The 26,887-nt window shown below is 41.0% G+C and overlaps 1 protein-coding gene across 1 annotated transcript; it reads left to right on the top strand.

Annotated features, from left to right (window-relative positions):
• Positions 1-1,455: 1,455 nt before the first annotated feature.
• On the top strand, positions 1,456-26,050 carry zpld1a (zona pellucida-like domain containing 1a; the record flags this gene model as incomplete). Its single annotated transcript, XM_083926959.1, has 10 exons — positions 1,456-1,564; positions 1,917-2,137; positions 3,339-3,520; positions 15,552-15,624; positions 16,232-16,329; positions 22,080-22,160; positions 22,262-22,433; positions 24,452-24,554; positions 24,932-24,961; positions 25,875-26,050. The coding sequence occupies exons 1-10, from the start codon at positions 1,459-1,461 to the stop codon at positions 26,048-26,050; spliced, it is 1,242 nt and encodes a 413-aa protein (XP_083783085.1). The 5' UTR covers positions 1,456-1,458.
• Positions 26,051-26,887: the final 837 nt, after the last annotated feature.

Raw genomic sequence — 26,887 nt, forward strand, 5'->3', positions numbered from 1 at the left:
AAATACATGAGGGTGGATTTTCAAATTGTCAGAAGAGAGTAACCAAAAGTGCCTCTTGTGTTTTGTACTTGATCTAAAATGAGATGTTTGCTCAAAACTGACACTGCTACATCATTTCCATCTTATATTCCATATTCACAGGATCATTGTGTCTTCTGTCTGGTTCAAACTGCAGCAAGCCCGTTACATATACTGCTGTCCATATGGAAGATGGAACAGCTAGGACCGGCTAAGCCCTCGAAACTCTGTGAACTTTGCTTTCTTTTTCTTTGCTCTCTTTATGTGGTTGGAGTGTTGTGACCAGGAACCAAAGTTCGGGGATCAGGTAGGAGGCCGGCAGCAGCTCGCAGCCCCACCGAGCAGATTGCCTGCTGCTGTGCTGACTGAGGACTGCCGCAAACAAAGCATGAAAAGTGTGGATTCTGGGGGCCAAGGGCCCGTGAGGTGGGCTCTGCACTCCCCGACCGGCCAGGGGAGAAAGGAATGGCTCAGTCAGCAGGTCAGGGCCACTGGAGCGATGAAAAGATAATCCCCCCCACACACACACACTGCCGCTGGACCTCATGCGGCGTCAAGCCATTTGTGAGCAGTGACACAGCCAGATTGGGCCGAAAGGATATGAGTGGGAAACTTCAAAACCTGCTCATGTTTCTGCGAACGTGAAAGGATTTGTATAACACATTCAAATTTGATGGACTTTCCCATGTTCACTCTGGACAGGCCTTTTTGTTGACATGTTCAAATAATGAATCTCTTATGTTTAGGATCACCCCCCATCCCCCCACTCCCCCACCCCCTGCTCCTGAGTCCTGTTTCTAGTTGTCAGGTAGGGATGCTGTGCGGACCATTCCACCGCCTGTCCCAAGCTTATGGAGAACCGCTGACTCGCTGCCTTCCAGGAACCAGGGTGAGTGGTTCTACTTGTCGTAGAGCAATGGTCTGCCTTTTTACCTCAAGCTGTCAGGAACAACTCCGTCTGCTGTCAGAGCTAGAGGCGCTTACTACAAACTGTAATTACTCCTTTAATCTAGCTGTTTCCTCAGGACTGAAACTCCGTATCTGTGACTGACAACGATTGTGTCATACCCAATTTTCAAAGGACAATGAGATGCGCACACAGAGATAAGCCAGTCTGCTTGATGAAATGACTGCAGTTATTAGTACCGTATCCAGCACCAACTCTTAGAACTTTGCTGCCAAAGCTGCTGGTGTTTAAAGATGATTCCATGTGCTTTGATTCTGGTTGGCAAGCATATGACAGATGTTCCTCTGAAGTCCAAACTGTTACGCGATAACTAAAATCTTCTGGGAATATCTTGAGTTTTTCTCTCAATGATAATAATAATGAAATATATGATGGATCACTTTCTGTTTTTTGTTTTCTGAAGTGACAAATGGAGTGCATAGACTGGATTTCTTACATTAAGTGCAAATTCCTGCTCTGTTTCAGGTGCTGAAATGGAACATATATTTTTTATTATTTTACTGATTATTAAGGCCTTATCAGTTGGAGCTCAGTTCAATGGATACAACTGTGATGCCAACTTTCACAGCCGCTTCCCCGGTGAGGAACTCAACTCTTTTTCTTTCACAATTAATGGACGGAATTTACATGTGAATTAATCTTTAATGGAAAGTTCTCCTCATTATAAAAAAGTGGCAATATTTTTTTTGTCCACATATCAATTCCTGAGTTGTGACAAAATTTAACATGATGATTTTGGACTGTGATCCCAGAACTGCCCTTCTTCTCTAAAACAAAAAAAAAGTCAATTTCAATTTCTTTAAGCCATAACAAAATATATTGTGACTAATTTTTATGTCTGTATACACGTGTGTGTGTGTGTGTGTGTGTGTGTGTGTGTGTGTGTGTGTGTGTGTGTGTGTGTGTATGTGTGTGTGTGTGTGTTTTGCAGCGGAGAGGGATATCAGTGTGTACTGTGGGGTGCAGACCATCACCCTCAAGTTAAACTTCTGCCCTGTCCTCTTTTCTGGCTACACCGACACTGACCTGGCCCTAAATGGTCGGCATGGAGATGCCCACTGCCGTGGTTTCATCAACAACAACACCTTTCCCACTGTGGTGATCTTTAGTATCAGCCTGGCGACGCTGGAGTCCTGTGGCAATTCCCTGGTGGTAAGAAAAGCAGGAATGTATAATTGCTTGTTTCACAGATTTTCCAGTATTTCTGTCAGCATCACTGCACACTTTTGAGGATAGATCAGTTATGTTGTTGTTAAGGTAATTAAGACCTATCAGAAACATTGCAATACCAACATTTTGAGAATACATCATTAAAGCTAATACAACTGTAGAATGGATACTGTAAGATTGTTGCTGTAATTCAGATATGAGGCATGCATTGAAAACTGCCATAAAATGATTCATAGTCTTAGATGCGTCAACGTTTATTTTAAGTGTGTAGTATGTATGCTAACTAATAGACCTAAACTCTTTATGTCTGTGAAGGGGATTGTGTTGGAGTGTCTCTCTTTCTGTTGAGTGTTAAAGGTTGAATATGTAGAATCTTTATTCAAATCTATATATTTAAAAGAAATAATCCACCTACGGGGCATTATTAGGGGTAAAGAATGAAAGTATTGCTTTCCCATAAAAATATATATTTAGTCTGAATTAATATTTAAAATAGTTTTGACAGGTTTGACAATGACTTTCTGTCCAGTTCTGTTTCCATTGTAGCAGCCAATAGGGGCCAGCATTGCGGGTTGCCAGGTTTGTCTGTCGCTCAACGCAGCTAAAGGAGTTCAACGTTAATACACACGCCCAAATGGCTACGTTTCTCCTTGATAAGTAAGCTAACTTTCATGTTTACTTAGCTGTAACGGCTAGCGCTAACGGCCTTCAGTCTCACTGTCACTGCTGTGGAGCTGCTGCTCTGCTCACGCCAATCAGTTTACAGAAACAAGGAATCATTTTGAGTTGAGAGCTAGTTAATGGATTCCACACCACTCACAGAAAGAGTTCCAGTTGAAGACTGGCTCATGTTAAATACTGTTGTAAAATTCATTGATTAGTCCAAATGAGTTGTTAACCTGAATGATTCATCACTGACATGGAGCAGGCTGATCGCTGACACACTTGGTAACAGACCTGGCAACCCGACTGCTGGAATTATTTTTGGTTGTTGCGACTCTGATCTTGAGACACTAGATGGCAGTGTTCTGCTCATTCTCCATATTCAACCTTTAAGCTGGATGAGACAGTTACTGGAGGGTCCTTTCTCAGATCAAAAAGTACAGTATGCCCACATTAAGAAAATGCTGGTCGGTTAGAGTGCCACAAGGAGTGTTACCCACACTGATGTTGTTCGCCGCAGGTCTCCACGGCTCAAGGACCCAACGCTTATGGAAACCTATCGCTGGTGCAGATTGGAAACATTTCGGGGTATATCGACACACCGGATCCCCCCACCATCATCAGCTACCTGCCAGGTCTGCTGTACAAGTTCAGCTGCAGTTACCCGCTGGAATACCTGGTTAACAACACACAGCTAGCCTCGTAAGTCTCACTTCCACTTTTAAATTGGTCCGAAAGTGCTACAGAGAGCCAGCAAGTCATAAAATGAGTACTAATTGTAGGCGTTATTGGCTTTGAAAATCATAAACTGGTCTGCCCCCAAGTGGGACGAGATAATGTCAAGGACCTTTTGACAACTGAAGTACAGGAGATGAACAAAATACCACAACTAACTATAAAATATAATGCAATGCATTGCAACAAAAAAAATGCTCCAATACCGTTTTTTTCCTTCCCAATACTGATACCTGAATTTGCATATTGACGGATACCGAGTACTATGCTATATATTATATATGGATGAGATATCCTTGCTATCATTGTTACATGGTCCGACTCAAATTAAACCATTTGTAAATTATGTACAAATACAAACAGAGAATAAAAACCATTAACAGTCCGTCTTAACGTTATGTGGCATATGATCAGTGCAAAGACTTGGGTTCCAGCATTTTAGACAGTATCGGAGGCATAACCGATACTGGTATTGTTACTGATATTGGTATCAGAACAACTCTAATTGCAACAGGCCTGATACAAATAATACAGTCATTGTGCGTATTTATTCTGTTGACTATGTATCAGAGAGGTGCTGTAGTCTGAGATATTGTCAAATGTGAATCATTATGCTAGCCGAATAAAAAACAAAAGAAAACAAACACCTCCAATATGATTCAGATATGGTGTAAACTATGTAGCTGAAAAGGTCAAGTGAGAGATAGAACTCTCTCGCAGCAAGTGCGTTCTTTATTAATATTGTATCCATTTTAATAAGTAAAGCAACAGCATAAAGCTTATGGAATTATTTTGTGCATCTCTTGTTCTGATGTCTTTATGGGTCAAACGTGTGTGTGTGTGTCAAAAAACTGCCATTAAATTATATATTATTATTTTCCTACCAAATATTTATTCATTTTCAGAATTGTAACCCTTTAAATGCCAGTTTATTTCTACAATGTCACTTATGTTGGTAAATTATTTTCTGTATATTACGTGTTTTTTCACAGTCTAGGGTATATTAATGATTAGCAACAACATTCATTTTGAAGCATTTTTATTTTTTGTGGAAAGTTTTAAAAGAAAATTCCCACTTGTTACCTTAGAGGAAAAAAATGTCTTCACCTCCTCAAACTGCTATCAAAATCAGGGGTGCACTGATCCGATAATGGTTTTGGGTATCGGATCGGGTCAATTCTACTGTATTCAATGTTTATATACCATATATACTATATACTCTTTAAGTTTTGACCAATGTCATGCTGCATTTAAAACTTGAATTTTTACTAAGTTGCTGGTGCATTGTTTATTTTCTCAATAATAAATAGCAATTTAGTAAATTTATATCTATGTATTTATTTGTCACATTTTGTTTGACAAAATTAGGAAAGCAATGTGTAAGTCAAGCCTGATGTCTTATACATAAAAGAATGATCCCAGTCACTTCCACAAAGTCAGGCATACAGATTATTCATTAAGCAGTGGGATCAGATCGATGTTGGGACTGAATAAGTCAGACTGGGCATCCCTAACAAAAATACTATATATTCATACTGTTTTGCATACTTTTTTTCACTTAGTAAAATCTTTTTTTAAATGTATTTATTTATTTATTTAGGGCATGTCAGTAAGATAAACCATCCTCACACATTATCTTGGTTTACAATTCACATGACCGAAAGGGAAAGCGGGAGAAGCAAAAGCTTATCTAGTCCCGCCCCCTTTTAACCATCATCAGTCCTGATCATAACTAATGAATATTTATTCGTTTTCAGAATTTTAACCTTTTAAATGTCTGTTTGTTTACATAATGGCACTGTTGTTTTTTATTCCCTGACTATCTGAAGTTCTTTAATAATAACCATATATTTTTATATGTTATAAAATGTACCCAAATTCACATATTCACATATTTAATTTATATTTAACCTTTATTTATACAGGTCATCTCATTGAGACACTGGATCTCATTATCAAGAGACCTATACATGTATGTAAGATATAACTACAGACATTCCTGTTTTTACATGGCAATGTCTGCTGTTGCTGTTTAGAAGCCTGCGAGCCTGAGTTGTCAAAAGGGCCAGTAAGCCAGATTACCAAATTTGATTTCCTATAAATAATAGTCCCCCGTTATTTTTTCATTTGGAAGCTTATATATACACTACTGTACAAAAGGTTTAGGCAGGTGTGAAAAAATGCCGTAAACTAACAATGTTTACAAAAATATATATAATAGTTGTTTATCAATTTAAAGAAATACAAAATGAGCGAACAAAAGATAAATCAAAATCAAATGTATAATTGGTGTTACTACCCTTTGCCTTCAAACCAGCATACACTTTTTATAGGTACACTTGCAGTCAGGTGTATAATCAACCAATTAGACCAAACAGGTGCTAATGATCATCAATTTCACATGGTGCTTGAAACAGTTGTTAAATGAAACAGAAACAGCTGTGAAGGAAGCTTCAAACTGGCTGAGGAACAGCCAAACTCCAAGGTGAGGTTGTGGAAGACAGTTAGACTGAGCACAGCAACAAGACTCAAGGTAGTTCTACTGCATCAGCAAAGTCTCTGCAAACACAGCTTTCAAAGCAGACTGGGGTTTCAAGATGTGCTGCTCAAGCTCTTTAGAAGAAGAACAAAGAAACGGGCATCGTTGAGGATCGTAGTCGCAGTGATCGGACAAGGAAACTTAGTGCAGCAGATGAAAGACACATCAAACTTATTTCCCTTCAAAATGTGAAGATGTCAGGCAGTGCCATCAGCTCAGAACTGGCAGAAACCAGTGGGACCCAGGTCCACCCATCTACTGTCCTGAGGTGTCTGGACATAAGTGGTCTTCATGGAGGACTTGTGGCCAAAAAGCCAAACCTCCGACGTGGAAACAAGGCCAAACGACTCAACTCTGCACGGAAACATAGTAAATGGGGTACAGAAAAATGGCAGCAGGTCTCTGGACTGATGCGTTCCTTGCAAGTTTGGGGCTGCATTTCTGCAAATGGAGTTGGAGATTCTTTTCAGAATTAATGGTGTCCTCAATGCTGAGAAATACAGGCTGTAAGTACTTTGGGTTTAATTGGATCAATAGTGTGGCTATCAAATGAAATATTTGATAAAGAAAATTAATAAAGAAAAATTACTAAAAATTAATAACTTTAATTTATTAAAACTTCACACGGAGAACCAATCAAATGTAGGGCCTTGACTCACGTTCAGATTATGAGATTGAGTATTCTAAATAAACTTATCGTTAATCAAGTAAATATTAGTTATCACCAATAATTATCAAAGATAATAATAAAAATGACTCTAGTTAAACCAGAGTTCCTCGGGGCACCACCGTCATAGACGGAGTGATAACTAATATTAAAGTCTCATTAAATATATTAAACTACTAATTAAGGGTTGAACACCGATAAATGTAATAGTTTAATTATTTGAAGGATTTAAAAGTTATTTTCTTAGTAGAAGCTGGCTCATTCATCTTTGTGTAACATTAAATAATCAGACATATGGTAAACACAAACATTTATTAACAAATTAATAAATGCAACAAACAAAACACAATAAACCAACTAAAGCTAACTGCGTGTGTGTGTGTGTGTGTGTGTGTGTGTGTGTGTGTGTGTGTGTGTGTGTGTGTGTGTGTGTGTGTGTGTGTGTGTGTGTGTGTGTGTGTGTGTGTGTGTGTGTGTGTGTGTGTGTGTGTGTGTGTGTGTGTGTGTGTGTGTGTGTGTGTGTGTGTGTGTGTGTGTGTGTGTGTGTGTGTGTGTGTGTCACGAAGGCACCAGAAGCCTGATCTCTCAGTTCTTATGACAAAGTTACAATTGTATCTAGCCGTTCATAAAGTCCTATAACATGCTTCGTGGTGAAGAAAGGTTCTTGTCTTATTGTGGCTCTTTGGCAAAAGAGGAAACGGATCGCTCTGTGCTGTGCTCAGTTGAGGATAACCGGTTGGTTAAACCTTTGCTGGTGATCGCCGTAGGCCAGGTCCAGGGCCGAGGGGACAGCGGGAAGCTGGTCTCCTGGATCCGCAGGAGCGTGTCGAGTTGAGTGATCCAGGAGAGAGATCGGAAGGAAGAGCAGGAGAAAGAGAAGGAAGCGGTTGTGCTTCACTTTATATAGGCCAGGGTGATGTCATCGCCATGGGGTCAAGTCAGCCAATGAACAGTTTGGGGTCCCTTGAAGGATTCACACCTGGGTGTGACCTGTTGTGGGGTAGAAGGCACGGCAGGCCTTTGTTTCAGAGACAAAGGCAGCCAGGCTTTGGGCCTAGTCTTAATCAAACTGAAAGTTTGAGTTAATCAAGAAATGAACAATCATCTTTGGGTGCCGGTAGCACCTACAAGGCATATACTTATCCATCATGCAGTACCATCAGGGAGGTGTGTAATTGGCCTAAAATGTATTCTGCAGCCCAAACATACAGCCAATGTCACTAAGAACTTTCTTCAGCGTAAAGAAGTTCTGATGATCATCCGGGCTGTCTGGGATCACATGAAGAGACAGAAGGTCAGAAGAAGAAGGGTGGTGGGCTTGCACTTTATGTGAGTGAGAGTTGGTGCAATCCCGGACATGTCTGTGTGAAGGAACGTCTCTGTACCCCGGACATTGAACTGCTGGCCAAGGGAGTTCAAATCCGCCATTGTTATGGCTGTCTACATCCCCCAGTCAGCTGACGCAGCGGTGGGCGGTGAAGATATCAGCACCGCCTCCACAAAACTGCAAACCGAACATCCGGATGGATGGTGCCTTACTAAACAACACCTAAAATAATTTACATCAATATGTTGACTGCCCCACCAGAGACAATAAAACATTGGATTTATTATATGCTCATGCCATAGAAGCATATGTCACAGACCCCCCCCCCCCAAACTTCAACAGAACAGTGTGAGGGATGTGTTGGCAGGAATGAAGCACATCACAGGGATAAAGGGGGGAAGACAGGTATCTGGGAGCCTGGATACAGCTAACCAGTATAACCAGTTTTTCAACAGGTTTAGATCACCTCCTTCTACACCCCCAACCCCCCACACACTCACACTGTCCCAAACAATCGTTCTCCTATACAACACCTCTGTAACGGGTGGTGTATGGACCAAATTGCAGTACAAAGGACTCAGAAACAGTGGTAAAAGTTCAACGGTTCACTCAGACTCAGAAAACGGCAAACAGGAATCAGGAGAGGAGAGGCTAAACTCTTGGTCAGGGACAGAAGGATGGGTCGATTTATGAGGATGCAGACGAAGCACGGAATCAGGGACAGGCGAGGTTGGTACAGGGAAGACAGGCAGAAGAATGCTGGAAAGTCTTGCATGGCATAGAACAATCTGGCAAAGGAGTGAGTGTGGAGCTGGTGATTATATGCTGGGCTGATTGCATGTGATGAGAGGCAGCTGTGTGCACAGGTGAGTAGGGTGAACTGACGAGGTGGGTGTGGCTGACAGGCTGAGTGGGGCAGAGGCAGGATCAATGGAAAACTACTGAGGGCTGGATGACTGAACCGTGACAACCTCTCCATCTGCCCCCCTTCCTCCCTCTTCTTCCTCCTCCACTGATGACATCTCCACCAACCCCCGGCCAACGGTGACTACAGGCCAGGTAAAGAGGATCCTGAAGACCTGCGCCAGCCAGCTGTCGCCTGTACTTGGACATCTGTACTACCTGAGCCTGAGACAGAGGAAAGTCCCGTTGCTGTGGAAGACTTCTTGCTTGGTCCAAATCCCCAAAAAGTCAAGGCCATCTGACCCAGCAGCCTACAGACCAGTTGGCCTGACATCTCATGTGATGAAGGTCCTGGAGAGACTGGTCTTGGCCACAGGTGAGGACGTTTCTGGACCCTCTGTAGTTTGTGTTTGTATCAGCCCCATTTAGGAGTTTATGACGCTGTCCTCTACCTGCTGCAACAAGGCCATATGCGTCTGGATGGTGGGGGAGGCAATGTGAGGATCACTTTCTTTTGATTTCTCCACTGCTTTCAACACCATTCAGCCTCTGCTCATGGGTGAGAAGCTGCAGGTGGTGGGTGTTGATGACTCGATGATCTCCTAGATTACTGACTACTTGACGGGCAAGGCCATAGTTTTCCGTCTGGGCAGTGTCCTGTCTGACATGGTGGTCAGTGATACAGGAGCTCCACAGGGAACTGTGCTTTCTCCCTTCCTCTTCACCTTATACACCACTGACTTTCAGTACAACACTGAGTCATGTCACCTGCAGAAGTTTTCTGTGTATGGGGAGGGGATGAGGGTGAGTACAGGACACTGGTAGACAACTTTGTAGAGTGGTCCGAACAGAATCACCTGAGGCTGAACGTCAGCAAGCCCGGAGAGATGTTGATCGACTTTGGCAGGAAGAAGGGGATGCCTTCACAGCTACTATGGATCAGGGGGGAGATTGTGGAGGAGGTGGAGCACTACAAATACTTGGGAGTGGTAATCGACAAACGACTGGACTGAAAATCTAACACAGACGCTGTGTACAAGAAGAGGATGAGTAGACTCTATTTCCTGAGGAAGCTAAGATCCTTCAATGTGTGCAGCAAGATGTTGGAGATCTTCTACCAGTCGGTTGTTGCCAGCACCATTTTCTTTGCTGCTGTGTGTTGGGGCAGCAGCATCAGAGCCAACCAACAGACTTGATAAAATCATCAAAAAGGCTGGCTCTGTACTTGGTCTCAGGCTGGAGTCTTTTGAGTCCAAGGTGGAGAGGAGAATGCTGAACAAACTGTTATCAATCATAGACAATGATCAGCACCCTCTCAATCACACAGTGGTCAGACAGCGGAGCACCTTCTCACTCAGGCTGCTCCAGCTCCGCTGAAGAAGGGACAGATGCGGGAAATCTTTCCTGCAACATGCCATCACACTGTACAATAACAGGTAAACTGTTCAGAACAATACAATCGGAAGCACCATATGTTTTTTCTCATAATCTGTCCACTGTACCTTAGATTATTATTATATGTTTACATTTGCACTACAATTAGTCCTCTTATTTATACATTTTATTTTTAGGTATCTTTTGTATTGTGTTTTTATATTACTGCTTTTATGTGTCTGTGTAATGCTGCTGTTATACTGCAATTTCCCAGCTTGGGATCAATTAAATATTTCTATTCTATTCTGTTCAGTCACTGCATGTTGATAATTGATAAATAAACTATGACCTTGAACATTTTTGAATGCATTCTTAGTTTAAAGCATTTTTACTTTGGCACAGTAGTCTGTCTGTCTGTCTGTCTATCTATGAGGCTAAGCTCATTTTTTCGGCCAACATCATACTCGGCATAGAGTGGAGAAAATCATAGAAAAGGCTCAAAACCAACTCCTCGGTGAGCGAATAAGGCAGGTCAATTTCACCATTGAAGGGCTTAAAGAGAAAGCGGACCTCTCACTCCGCAAACTGACATCAATCCTACCTGTCTCTATCATGGAAAGAGTTGTGGATTTCACCCAAAAAGCCCAACTATCTCAGCACAACAAGAGCAAAGAGAGACAAACCAAGAAATTTCACAATTTGCAATCCCGGGATACTGGCAAAAACACAGAAATACTCACTTGGAGGCAAAAAACGGACTTTCCAGCACAGGAAGAAACACAAAACAGATGGGTTAAGAATTTGTCGGACAGAGATCTTTCCCACCCAGAGAAGGAGGTCTTAGCCAAGGGCTTGAACTTTGCCATGACACCAAAAGAGGTACCCGTTGTGGAGTTGATTACGGCTACGGAATCGGCTATAAAGAAAAACAACCTTAATGGAACTGAGGCTGAACAGCTAAGGTTGAAAGTGTCAGCAGCGTTGTCCCAGGCTAAGGTCCCCCCATCCAACCTCACCATTGAGGAGAGAAAAGCAGTAACGGCACTGAGCAAAGACCACAGCATCACTATCCTTCCAGCAGACAAGGGTAGATGCACAGTTGTCCTCAATACAACCGATTATCAGGCAAAGATCTCTGCATTACTCAGTGACTCTAACACTTATGAAACTCTGAAACGAGACCCTACCAGCGGTTACATAAAGAAGGAGTCATTAGCAAACCACAGTATTACAGGCTTTACCCCCAGGACTCAACCCCCTGCTTATATGGACTCCCAAAAATCCAAAAAGAAGGGGCCCCGCTCAGGCCCATTGTCAGCAGCATAAACTCGGTCACTTATAACATTGCCAAGCATGTTGCCAATATTCTGGCACCACTGGTGGGAAACACCCCACGCCACATCCAAAACTCCATAGACTTCGTGAACAAAGTCCGAGACCTAAAAATGGATCCAGATGAAACCATGGTGTCCTACGATGTGACTTCCTTGTTCACCTGTATTCCAACCATGGAGGCTTTGGCCACTGTAAGAGAGCGGCTCACACAGGACAATTCCTTACAAAACCGAACAAATCTCAAACCAGACCACATTTGCCAACTTCTGGATTTGTGCCTGAATACCACATATTTCCAGTTCAATGGCATTTTTTACAGACAGAAACACGGCTGTGCCATGGGTTCACCAGTATCCCCTATTGTGGCAAATCTGTACATGGAGGAGGTAGAGGACAAGGCGTTGAACTCCTTCAAAGGAGTGACCCCAAGCCATTGGTTCAGATATGTGGACGACACATGGGTTAAGATCAAATCCGAAGAGGTGCAAACTTTTACTGAACATATCAACTCAGTGGACAGAAACATCAAGTTCACCAGAGAGGAAGTTAAGGACAACAGCTTGCCCTTCTTGGACTGTGACGTCCATATGGAGAATGACAGGAGCCTTCACATAGGGGTATACAGAAAACCCACTCACACGGATCAATATCTACTTTTCGACTCTCACCACCCTTTGGAACACAAGCTTGGCGTTATCAGAACACTGCAGCATAGAGCTGATAACGTACCCACTAGCTCACAGGCTCAAGGGGAAGAACGCAAGCACCTGAGAGGTGCCCTCACAACTTGTGGCTACCCCAGCTGGACCTTTGTTAAAACGGCAGCTGCCTCCAGAAAGAAAACCAAATTGGTTGAGAAAGAAAAAGATAACAGGAGAAACAACATAGTCATCCCATATGTGGCTGGGGTATCTGAGAAACTCAGGAGGATCTTCAACAAACACTGCATCCCTGTGTATTTCAAACCCGGTAACACACTCAGACAGAGACTAGTACATCCGAAGGACAGAACACCACACCACCACAAAAGCAATCTGGTTTATGCTGTCCAATGCAACGAGGAATGCAAAGACCTTAACATTGGAGAAACAAAACAACCACTGCATAAACGCATGGCCCAACACAGGAGAGCTAACTCCTCAGGCCTGGACTCCGCTGTCCACTTACACCTCAAGGAGAAAGCCCACTCCTTTGATGACAGCAATGTCCAAATCTTGGACAGAGAGGACAGATGGTTTGAAAGAGGAGTAAAAGAAGCTATCTATGTAAAAGTGGAAAAACCATCGCTAAACAGAGGAGGAGGTCTGAGACACCACTTATCTCCAATTTACAATGCTGCCCTTTCATCCCTTCCCAGGAGATTCAACAATCTAACCTCAAAGGACAACTGTTCACACATGGCCCGTGTGACCCCAACGACTGTCGTTCAGACTCAATAGAGCACTAACAAAGTCGAAACCAACTGCCCACCAACGACTGTCACCCTAACGACGGGCGTGGGCTTGTGGAGCACAAAGGGTTTCAGTGACATCATCGGCCTTGTGAGAGGTTAAATACCTGGATCTCCACACCTGTTAGTTGGACCAGTCCCAGCCTGGTCAGATGCGTACATGAACTGATGAAGCCTCTTGGATGAGAGGTGAAACGTCTTCCTAGACAAACAACCAGTCCAGTTGTTTTTGACTGAAATTGCTTTGAGGATAACGATGACCTGGACGAATGAGAACATTCACAGGCCAACATCATAAATGTGTTTGCTTGTTTATATGTAAATTCTACCCTTCGTTCCTTTTCAAGAAAATTATCTGTGACCTTGTCGTACCAACTAGGCGTCTTTTCCAGGGACTTGACCAGTGTCCTCTCAATGGCAGCAGAACTAGGCTGCTTAAACAGCCTTGGCCCAGCTGGAGCTGCTGCACCAGGCTACTGTGAAATGTGAGCGCCTGGGAGTGATGGTGACGGGGGGAGCTGCCGCAGCTCGTTGGATAAAGAAACCGTAGAGTGACAAAACAGAGTCGCCAAACACAACGTTAGTTGTTTTCAACAAAGACAAAGTCTCTGAGGATCGGTAAAGTCTCCGGATCAGTTCAGAACAAAAGAAGGAAAAATTTGGAAAATGCTCCGCTGGATGTTTACTCTTCAAGATCGCTGATTTGCTCATTTAGCTGTCAATCAAAGAAAGAATCCGCCTCAGAAGCTCACCCAATCATCATGCAGAAGCCGAGCATCCGGGCCAGCACACTGCCCCATAGACCCCCAGAGACGCTGACTGTCCGATGGGCGGGACAAAGCCAAGCATTTATCCAATGAGCGTCTAGTTTGGCTGCAGTGGAACAACCAGCTCTATGCTTCCGCATTGAAGTCAGTAGAAGCTGAGCGTTCGACTGTGTCAAGCGCTGTGGCGCTGTAGATGAATGAGAAGGAAGTTGCGCCGGTTACTTGTGATAAGTAGCTGATTCTGAAGAAAAGATGAAGGCTTTCTAGCGCGTATTTAGTCAATGAAATGTACACACAGTACATATTGGTGATATATATATATATATATATCACCGATATGTACTGCTGTCAGTGTATATATATATATATATATATATATATATATATATATATATATATATAAATAAATAAATGAACATTTTTAACTGACAAAAACAGTAAAAGGTATAATTCGTATTTTCATCTATTTACTTGTCTGTTAAGTTAAAACAATGGAGATTGATTATATGACCCACTATTGAAAGCACTTGTTCTTGCTGCTTTGCTGAGAAATACCATCTTAGCGTCTGTGGCGACATTTCCTTGCTATGTTCAAATGCACTGCAAAGTTAGTGACGCTTTTCAGGCCAAACAGAAGCGGTTGATCTGTCAGGCGGAGTTTGTCACTGCCGATTATGCTTTGTTCCATTGTACTAAGAATTTAGGAACTTCCAACTTCTGACAAGTAAAAGTGAATGAAACAGACCGTTCAAGTCTGAATTCCGAGTCAGGCTCACTCTTTTGTGTCTGACCGGTGCAGTAACATTTCATCACTGCTGACTCACAATGGAGGATCAACAGACATATGGAGCATGTGAAGGCCTCATGCTGCATTGCAGAGGTGAGAGCTGCCAATCTACAGACGTCACACAGTCGAGACTGTTCGGTTTCCAAAGGAACTCTGGGAGATGAGGCTGCCCGAGGCTCACCTGCAGTTATATTTTACTGCAAAAGCTAGAAACAACATAGCTCAATTATAACAGATTACAACTTTAGCACAAGTCCTATATAGCTGAAAGCGAACATAAGAACATGCTAGAAGCTACAAAAGTACTGAGAGCTGAACAGACTGACTTTAAAATCTTTAAAACCTGAACACACAACTTTGGGCTTGGGGCAATAAAACTGGTAGTAATGGAAATGCAATCAGTGCAGCATGGTTTGGCTGGGCACAGCCAAAAGTGCTTAAAAACTGGATGCGTCTGGCCCCTCTTACATTACCGGAGTCAATAAAATCTAAGTTGGGCTGGTTTTGTCTGGTTCCCAAGCTAGTGGAAAAAGTAAAAACTATTTTGAAGCCAGAGCTTTAGACTGAAAGCCTGACATATTCATGACTTTATGCTATACTAACATGTGTCTAAAAACTTCAATTTTCACAGGTTTATTTGGACGAGGTTTGCATTTTGGCTACACAGTTTATTAGAGACTTATTATAGAAGAAGCAGAGGTTGGACTTTAATAATTTCAAATGAAGAAAACACACCCAAAATGTATGCCATATGTATTATTACAGCTAAAATAACTGAAAATGTGAAATATTGGAATCACCTTTTACAATGTTTTGAAAGCTTTGATCCTGTCTTCATCTTTATTGAAGGTCGGCAGCAGCCATCTCAGTGAAGGAAAGCAATGGTACTTTCATCAGCACGTTGAATCTACTGCTCTACAATGTAAGTCCACATCAGTCCAGTAAATAGCTGCTATTTTGCTGCACAGTACAGACAACTAGGCTTTTACCGAAGCCATTCTAAGTCAGCATGTTTCCAACAGCACTGGAAGCTCTGCATCTATGTTAAATCAATCTGCATCTTTTACACCTGCAATTGCAACGATTTCTGAGAGTGATGATCCATCTATGAGATAAGGATCCCAGAGGCTAAGAAAGGCTTTTATGCAGTCTGAATAGGCAGCAAATTACCTTTAATCCTGTAATTAGAGAAGATTATGCTCAATTTACCTTTAATTCACGTCAAACATTGCACTAAATTCACTCTAATATAAACCAGGCACAAGTAAATGGGATTGCATGGAAAATAGATGATAGATTTGCAGGGATTGATGAAGTGTAGTGAAACTATCAAGATATACTGTATGTACTGCCATGATTGGCCAGTTTATTAATATGTTATGTTTGTTATAATAAAACAACAATAAAAAAAAAACAAAAATATGGTCAAATGAAAGCATAATGAAACTGAACAAATCCCTCAACAGGATGAACTGAAATTGTCAAGGAATGTGACAAACATGCTGAATGCTCTTGTGGTTTATGTACAGGACTCATCATACGTTCAGCAGCTGTCCATCCCCATGGCAGGACTGACCCTGAAGACGCGGGTGTTTGCAGCTGTAAAAGCTACTAACCTGGATAGGAGGTATTCAGTCCACATCTTGCCATTCAATCTGAATAAGTCACGAGCATGTCGATACTAACGCAGACAGAGGGAGAGTAGGTTATTATAGCACTTTATGTTAATAATAATAATAATAGATCAGTTTTATATAGCGCTTTTCTCCGTATTCAAAGATGCTACAACTATAGATGTTGTCCACTATAGTTTGTTTTCTTTCAACTCTTTGGATTAATTCAATAGAAATATTGCAGTTGGTAAAAGTAAAACGTATGAAACCCACAGCCATACAACTGTGCACTGTAAATGAACTGGAACACAGTGTGAAGAACAGTGTTGTAGCATAGTTGTTCTAGGCTCCGGTGCAAGCCTTATGCTGGGCCCAGGGGCGTAAAGACGGTGCTTCCAGTGTGACGCATTATTCGACCAATGGCCTGCTGGGAAATCTGTTCGACCATTGGAACAGATTTCCCAGCAGGCCTATTTTGTAAATGTTGAGAATAAAACAAAATAAGAATAAAACAAAATAAATGAAGTAATTGTGATTTTGATTATTTTTTTATTCATGGCCAAATTATCATTAATTAAACCAAAGAAACATACATCAAAGAAAAGGAGGAGAAAATATACAAGTTAGGTGGGATTACATACCACCATGACTGTAATGTATGAGAGAGTAGAGAAATACCAGTGAGCTCCATATTGATTCATAAGACACATTTCACAGGTTATCAAATGATGGTGAGCAGTTGTGAAACAGTGAAACGGTCCTGTGTTTTAGCATGGGGGGGGGGGGTCATCAAGGGTACCGGAAGCACTGTCTTTACCTATGCCCCTGGTGAAGAATAACACCACTGGCTTGTATTTGGCTGATATAGAAGCAGAGTGGTGGTTACTGGCACAACTTCACCTACTTCCAAGGTGCATGTAGAAGGCAATATATCTGAAGAGGTTGAAACTCCAGCAATGTAGTAGAAAGAAATACTTCATTATACCTAGAAGCCGAAACAAGACGAAACGCGTTGATCTGACAGTAAAGTCAAGTTATTCTTTATACTGCATGTGTTGCTGGAGTTTTGACCGCTTCTGTATTTGGTAGATACCAGAGTACAGTAAAAGTAAAATAAATAGATTGCTTATTTCTTATATTAAACTTATTATAATAATTATTTTTTTAAATGAGAAATGCAGCCTGGCTTGGGGAAAAAACAGCTTACAAATATGTAGGAGCTGCTCATATTCTTGACCAACTTCTTTGAAGCCATCATCCAAACATTTCATCAATAGCTGGTTTGTGAATGTGGCTTTCTCCAGATATCAATTCCTCCCAATTTGGGCTTGAAACCACCTAATGTAATAAATGTGTGAACGTTTCTGCATGCAAAGTCTGCATGACCTCTCCAGAGAACTGATCAAATGATCTGATGATGTTCTCTGACTAGAACAAATGTCTTTAAATTATATGATTCTTAAAGGAAGACTTCACCCATTTGCATTAAGCTTTGTATCGTTAGAAACCCAGTCATATTTTTGAACGGCCGTGCATTTTCCCCTGAAACGGGAGAAAGCGGTATCTACTTCTAACACTTCCTGCTTTAAATGTCGCGAAATCGCCACTTTGTGTCCTTTAAAGCAGGAAGTGTTAAAGAGACCAGCTCTGGTGAAACTACAAGCACTAGTTCATCCTTTTAAACCAGCCTATAGGAGACGGGACCCACTGATGCTACAGACCTGTTACAGATCAGTGGGTGGGACTTCACTTGCCGAAAACTAACATCGACCATCTTACTTGGAAGCTAAGCTAAGCTCAGATAAGATAACAGGCGCTGTGGATAAAGCTGGTGTAGTAGCGACAATGGCACAAGGTACATGGTATGATATAGAAGAAGGGGAGTTCGAAGACCTGATGCAGAATCAGATGTTCGTTGCGACCCTTATGAGCCGCAGTATAGCGAGGAACGAGGAACAGGAGGTGTCTACTGCGGATGATACCTTCAATCCACAAGCACTATTAAGTCACTTCCTGCCTTTTCTTGATCAAGAATTAATTCAATTAGAAATGTATTATACAGTACATTTCGACAACATATGACCCACATTCAATATAGATTTGTTTCCACTTGGTAAGTATTCCTTTAAGGGATTTTATGACCAGCATCAGCATTCTTCACATCTCTGGGAAATCCCTTTTTTTCACAGTTTGTTATTGCTTTTAATTATGGCCTTTGATTTGCTTCTGTCAGATCAACATACCTGTATCTACCCTTTGGTTCTGGATTCAGATTAGACTATGTCTTTGTATTCGGGTATTTGATCTTCCCTATAGGGCTGGTGGGGGGTGGGGAGTGACTTTGCCTGAAGAGAGGGGCTAAATAGAAGAACTATACAGATATTTGGAGGAGATGGCTCATTGTTTACATTATTAACTTGTCGATGCCTCCTTAGTCAACAGTAATACTTAAAGGAGCAGTGTGTTGGATTTAGTGGCATCTTGTGGTGGAGCTGCAGATTGCAACCAACTGAATACCCCTCCACACACCCTTCCCATCAATTCAGGTAATGTATAAACGTGAAATTCCCCCCTTTAGAGCCAATGTTAAGTTTGTCTCTTCTGGGCTACTGTAGAAACATGGCAGTGAAACATGGTGGACTCTCTCATGGAAGAGGACCTGATCCCTATGTATATACACTCGAGATCAAAATTAGAGAAAAATTATAGCAGTGTCTATACCACTGCTTTCCTAACATGTTTTGTGAAAAAAACAGTGATCAAAATTGGAGAACAGTAACCATTGTGTCAGAAGAGAAGATTTCAACAATGTTTTCTTCTCTAGGATTTAAAAATGAACAGGAAGTGTAGAGGCCACAGCTTTGAATGACTTTAGCACATCTGCGCCCACAGGACATCACTAGTTTCTCACACTGCTCTGGTTTGATCTTGGTCCATTGGTTTAGATCTGGACTTGGGGCTGGCCATTTCATTGTTTCAATATTCTTAGCTTCAAGGAACTGCTTCACCTGTTTTACAGGTGTGACAGGGGACATTGTCTTGCATGAAAATTGCAGCTAAATGGGAGACAGTTGCAGTGGAGGTATTGAGGTTCACATAAACATTTGCATTCACCCTGTCATGTAGCTGTGCAAGAGGCCCAACTCCTGCTGCAGAAAACATCACCCAAACCATGACATGACATTAAAGTTCAGGGGGTTGGGTCTGATGGGAAACATTATGTTCGGCATTAGACTGAGGAAAGACTGAACCCAAAGTGTCTAAAGAAGTCAGTTCAATTTGGAGGAAGAAGTGTAAGAGTACAGATCTAAAGCCCATAGAGAATCTCTGGAAAATCCTTGGTCACAAGGTAATGTCTTAGAAACCCACTCCACTTACTGAACTGTGGAAGAGACTGAGTCAGAATGTAGCAAGATCAAACCAGAGCAGTGTGAGAAACTAGTGATGTCCTGTGGGTGCAGATGTGCTGAAGTCATTCAAAGCTATGGCCTCTATACTTCCTGTTATTTTTTTAATCCTATAAAAGAAAACATTGTTGAAATCTTCTCTTCTGACACAGTGGTTACTGTTCTTTAATTTAGATCACTGTTTTTTCACAAAATAAAGGTTTTTGTTGAAGTGCCTTGGTTATTTAAAAAAACATGCTAGTACAGCAGTGGTATAGACACAGAGGATATTCTATCAAATTATGAACAATTAAAAGTAACAGTATTTAGGAATTAATCAAGTATTAATACTTTGTTTTCTAAGTTTGATCTCCACTGTAAAGGTTCTTCCTAAGCTAATGCACAAAGTTAGCTAAAACAACAATTCTAAGTTTCAGGTGATTATACATAAATGTAAGCATAGTTGTGAATATCATATTCCATTTCTGCAAATAGAATCCCCTACATCCAACTCACTGTTCCTTTAACTCATCTTATGTGAATAACCAACTCTGTCTCCAAGAAATATATTCATATACTATTAATTTGCAACAGCAAATCTGTTATGGAAGTATGCCACTCTGACCTTTTTTTTAATTAACATCATGAACAAATGTTACTTATCTACAATAATAATATAATCTATGAATATGAATGAATATTGTTAATCTCAAATGTGTAATTACTGAAAGGTCAATTCTGATTGTATGTGCTCTGGAGGCTTCAAGTTTTCACATCCCTCGTGCAGTCAATCCATGAAATGTTCAGGAATATTTCCTGCATGGGGTCATGTATGTATGTATGGGACCAGGGGTCGATATTCAGGGAAATCTGTAATGCCAATTCTCCACCTTGTGACATTTGAGGGAAAATGCTTGTATGGCTGTGTTGTGAAGAAACACAGCAGGAAGCATGTAAAGGGTTAGGTCTGTCTGACAAAAGAAGCTTTCAAGTGAAGCAAGTGAAACAGTCAAGACTCCACTGATGACGTCTTTAAATCTGTGATGTTTCTGATTCAAGTAGATCACAGAATTACACATTACACCTCAGGCGGGCTGTGTGACTGCTCCCACCATTCAACACGGGCAACGAAAAAAGCAACAGGTTCAACAATGCACAGGCACTGCTCTCACAGACACACATGCAATAGTTGCATGTGTGAAAGATGTACAGTAAATGTTCCTGAATGAAGTGCATGTGTGAATTGTCAAAATCAGTCGCTGTTTATAAAGCAGGCTTTAATTACATATTAGACCATAATTGGCTTCCAGATATCACAACATGATCCTGCTGGTACACGTGATAAACTGAGATTTAGGCCAGGTCCACACGAACACAGGTATTTTTGAAACCAAACTTTTATGGCCCCCGGTTAAAAAAAACCCTGTCTACACCACCGGTGTGATAAAAAATATCTCCGTCCACATGAAACTGCACAATCCGCTTAAAACAATGTCATGCACATGCCAAAGCAATAATCAGGAATGCCATTTTAGTCAATCACAAGGCTGGAAAAATTCATACGGGAAAAATTACAGGTTTCGTTGTGTGGACTGACTGGGAAGTTGAGTGACTTCTCACTGTTTTTAATAGGCCTTCCATGACAGCAACACTGTCAGCCGTTCACATCTAGAGTGCTCCACAAGTCTCCATGGATACAACTGACTATTTATTGTTGCAGTGTGACTTCAAACAATGTCAACAAGAAATTGCAGTTTTCCTGTCCACACATGACTGCTGAAACCAGACTTTTCCAGAAAGTTCATGTGGACGTTCATGTGGACGGCCACTTAAAATGAGCATGGAGAACCTTTCCTCCTTCAGCAGTTTGATGTGAAAACAGCCTTTTACATTCAAAATTCAAGTGAAGGAATAACAAGCAAAACATGTTTGTGAGTGGAGGGGAACTTAAACTACTGAAATTCCAAAAGTGACTTGTGACATTTTATTCACATAAGCAAAAAATCCATCTGTCATAACCCCAATCCTAACCAAAGTGCAACAAGTGCAATCCTCTCTGGTGTCAGTTTTGTGTGACCACCATACATCCTGACCATTTGCCTCCCTATCCACCTAATCCAGGCAGCAATTTCATTTGCCTGCAAAACAAAATTGGGGAGAAACAAATAAACCGCATAAAAATATAATTTCTAGGAGGCAGGGTTGTAATGTCACATGATAATTTCTACTGGAAACACAACGATAATTTTGGTGGCATTCACCTACCAGGAGAGGTAAGCAATGTGTCCCCACTGTCTGAGAAGCCCTTTACGTCTACATGATCTCATGTGCATTTAAATCCATGAACTCTGGATTTACTAATCTTTAATGTTAAATAGATGGAACGTTCTAATGGACTACTGTTACACCACACCCTCTGGAAACCCTAACGATGACTTACGCTATGATCTTTTCTTTAGGTAACTCAAATTTGAAAACAGATCTTGAATTTTGTTAACTTCTTATATTTTTATTGCTCTCCTTTCTAATAATACTTTCTGATTTTTCCTCCCTGAGCCAGCTGTGAAAAAGACCCTCAGACTGCCGTCTTTGAAAATGGGAAGAGCCAAATGGGCCGCTTTGCCTTTGAAGTGTTCCGCTTCGTAAAGCACAAGAACCAGAAGATGTCCACCGTCTTCCTGCACTGTGTCACCAAACTGTGTCGAGCAGATGACTGTCCAATGCTCATGCCAGTGAGATTAACCCCATGTCTAGACCACAAGCGTATGAGATGCGTTTTTCACTCATACATACAGATACAATCTAATTTTAATCTATGCAGCTTTCTGCACCGTGCAGGCTCCCGTCTCAGCTGCCTCCCGTACCGTAAACGTGTCCTGAAGCGTTTATTTTCGCTTCAAGTCTATTTTTCGACAACATGCACATACATGTGAGGTTGATGCCCAATAAAATGGCTGAATAAATATATTTATTTCCATTTTTACAGACATCAGCACACTCTGCTCCGGTTTGTAATCCCAGTCTTTCTCTTCACTTTTGTCAAACAGCTTGAAAGCAAGACACAGGGACTTCTTGGATATTTAGGAGTTACAGTGTTTATTCATGGGCAACCATTTACTACCACTAGACAACTGCCCAGATCGCCAACACCTGTCTGTCCTTCTGCCCAACACTTTAAAATGCAGAGGCAAGACGGGACATGAGCAGAAAGCTGATGTGCAGGGTCCCAAAGGACACTTTCAAAAGTAATATGACAAATTATTAGGATAAAATATAACACACATATCTACAGCTTCATTTCATGAGGTAAGACTTCTACTACTTTGTAAGCATGTGACAAAGAGACTCACACACATATTCATGGTGGTGGTAGAAGTATATTTACTCAGCTACTGTTCAAGTACGGTTTTGTGGCACTTGTACTGTATTTTTTTATTTTAGTTATTTTATACTCCACGACATTTCAGAGGGAGACAGTGTATTTGTTTTACTCCACTACACTTATGTGACAATTAGAATGACTAGTTATGTTGCAGATCTCCGTATACAAATATGTATTTTAAATTAAACTACTCGACAGTATGTACAATTGTGAATATCGTCTCCACCTCAACCATGCACATTCATATTCTTCTTATATCAGTAATATAAGCAATCATAAAGAGTAATCAATATAACACTGCCAATCTGCATAGCAAAACACTGCACTGAATTTGTTTTCTGCATTTTTACTTTTACTATTTTAAGTACATTTTGCAGATAATACTTTTGCTTAAATATTAATTTAAATGTAGGACTTTTAACGGAGTGTTTTACATTGACTCCAATGCTCTGCTTGACAATCTATCAGAGCCGAGGAGTCTCTGATGCAGTGTCAATAACTGCTCAGAAGTGATCGAACTGTGAAACTAGGCAGTGCTGATCAAACATGAATCACGTTTATGTTACTGTACTGACTATTTCCCCACAAAGTGTTTTCATAAACATATTTTAGTGCTCTGTTAGTGCTCCTGCTAGATTTCAGCACAGCCGAGGAGTCTCTGACACAGTGGCAATGACGGGAGAAAGCTGTATCTACTTCTAAAACTTACTGTTCAGCTGGAAAAGGAGAAAGTTTGTCCTGCCGGTCTGTTGGTGGGTGGGTGGGGGTTGGTTTTGTTTTCACTTGGTCACAAAGTTTCTCATTTTACAGCTAAACGGTACACAGTCATTGCCACTGTGTCAGAGACTCCTCGGGTGTGCTGGAATCTAGCAGGAGCACACAGAGAGGGCTCAGGGAGCAGACAGGAACAGAAGATGGAGGCAGAAACACATAACTTTCTCAGATTGTCCGTCTCGTTTGCTTTATTGGGGCCTAACTGACAGCAGCTGAGGGCTAATTAAACTATAAAAGTGGACAGGCCAGAACAACTGCATGATGTGCATACAATAACAGGTAATCCGGCTATGTTCCTTCCTTCAGTCAGTATAGACTGAGGCTGTTCCATCAACCCTCTTGTATTGTGTAATTATAAATCACTTTATATAAATATTGTATGGAGTAGAACAAATGGAGCATAATGCATGTAGTACTATATTCAAAACAGGATGAGACACATTCAGTGTTTGCTATTTTAGAATTACATCTTTCATATGTTGCATTCCATGTGACAATATAACCAGGAAAGCACAACAATACAGTTTATAAAATGTAAACAGGGATACATGAGAAAGTGTGACGCATCACATCTGTTTGCCATTTTTTAAATAGATCTGTGGCAGCAAGAAAAAGAGAGATGTGTCCGAAGGAAAGCAATCAAACGCTGCATCTGGGAATGCAGTCCTGACTGCCGGGCCTATTATCACTCGGAGTGGTATAGTTCCTCCACTGTTTTTCCTTTTCCTCAGTGTCTGTTTCCCACCAAGCACCCTTTTCTTCCTGACATTATCCAAACAGCACCTTGACTGTGAGCTGCCTTTTCTTCCTATCTGAAACTCAATACATAAGCTCTTTTAATTCTTTCAAACTTTATAACTCTTCTTTGTTGCTGTGATTTCTAACAGCTGATTATATTGGCAATGATTTTCAGATGACTGACGGTGAGAACTTATCTGGGCAATAGATAGTGCCTGAAGGCATCATTTAATGTCCAGTACAAGAAATAACTAACAAACCATTTTAGAGTTAAGCAATGCACTGATTACAATGTGTTGCCATTACCCTTACATGCCCTTTACTTTTCTTTTATAGATGAAACACCAACCAACAACTCTCAACTGGGTAAGCCTTCACTTTCCTATTATGTGGAATGACACTTTTAAAGGGGCATTGGCTTTCAATGATATGAGAGGGAGCCATAAAATAGTAAAAGCCTTCAAATTGAAGGAAATGTCTCATATAGCCTACTCTTTTACATTGTCATGACCTATTATCCTGAGATGTTCCATGCTTGACAAATTAAGAGCTCTTCCACCTGCATTTACTTAATTAGACTCCTCCAGATGGATTGATTCTCATGATTCTCATCGTCTCAACATATCCATCTGGGAACTCTGGTTTGGAGATATTTTGTAAAGGGGTGAAAATACTGGTTGCTGATTGGATAAACCATCGGTCTATCACCAACATACGGGTCAAATCTACCAATCAGATCATTGAAGCGTATGACGTACTAACAGCATCGAGGCAAAGCTCAGAGAGTAAACAACATGTGATCAAAGGCCCAATTTCAAGAGCCTGGTCCATATCCAACAGAAGGATCACAGAGAAAAAAGAGTTAGTGAGCAGCTTGCTCCATAGCTGCACTCATCTTATCTGCAGAAACCGCCATGTTGTCTACACTGAACAGTTTATTTTCGTTGCGTCACACTTCTGCCTCAAAACCTCAAAACTGTTGCTTGGCAAAAACTAAACTAAAATAAAATGGAGCTCGCAACATTGGGATGGTCCATATGAAACATTTCCTGCTATCAAACACCACTGTAGGTGAGCTGAAAATATACCAGCATGACATGAAAAGTTGGGTAATTCTTCTCAGGAACAAGAAAAAACATCCATGGACTGAGAATTCTCTGTGTATCACAAATAGCTGTTTTTCTACAGGGGCTTATGCATTCAAGGTGAAGAATATTAGATGGAAAGATTGTAGAAATCTGAACCAATTGAGTTGTTTCTTTATGTTTGTGCTTTGTAGCCCATCTGAAAGCTCCAGTGTTTCAGATGAACACAGTGACAAGCGCGCTTATCTCGGGTGTGATCATCCTGGGTGTTATGAGTGTCTGCTTCTTCGTCTTCTCCCTCACCCTCCTCAAAGGCAAAAGTGCTCCTGTCAGCACACTGTCTGGAGTCCGCAATCCAGCCTTCAACTGAGCACCTGAACTCAACCCATTGCAGACACTCCACAACTGACAATGCTCAGAGAGGGGCAAACAACATGATGTCGTAGTAGTAATTTCAATGGAGAAAAAAAGCTATATGTTGATTTAGGTCTGTACAATCGGCATTAGTGTAGAAGTAAAGCAGGGCTTTTTATATGTTGTTCTGTACTTTGTGTTTCAACCATGTGGCAGGCTAGTCTTCAACCTGCATGTTATTCTTTGTCATGCAGCTCTGGTCCACATAGCAGGGACACTAATAACTTAATTCAATACCTCAGCTATACAGCTCTCAATTGCCAGATATAGGATCAATTACAAGGCTTATGGTACTTTGTAATACTGCATAATCTGTTGGTTAACGTGCTGAAATGTAAGAAACTTTATTGAAAATATAACTTGAGAGAATCAGACTCTACTGTATAAAATTACTGTATAAAAGTTAAAGTGGTTAAGTGAACTAACAGAGAGCATCAGGCTGAGATGTTAAGCTTAAAGATTTCTTCACATAAATTATGACTTTAAAGTATATTTATATAATAATTTGAATAAAACTTTAATTTTCTAATATTGCTACATATTAAAGAGGTATTCTTATGATGAATCAATTGACAGGTCTGTTCTACCTAAATATGTACTTCACTCACTCTTGAAATAGTTTATGCAATGTGGCAGCAATAAAATTGTTACATTTCATTTGTACATGTACTCAATGTAATTGTGTATAACTTACCCAAACTGTTGAATGCAATTGATGATCTTTTGATGAAATGTACAAAATGTGTACAATTGTACATATTGCAAATATTGCACTTTGATTTCTAAACATACA

Source organism: Echiichthys vipera (genome assembly GCF_963691815.1).
Source record: "Echiichthys vipera genome assembly, chromosome: 14".
Lineage (NCBI taxonomy): Eukaryota > Metazoa > Chordata > Actinopteri > Perciformes > Trachinidae > Echiichthys > Echiichthys vipera.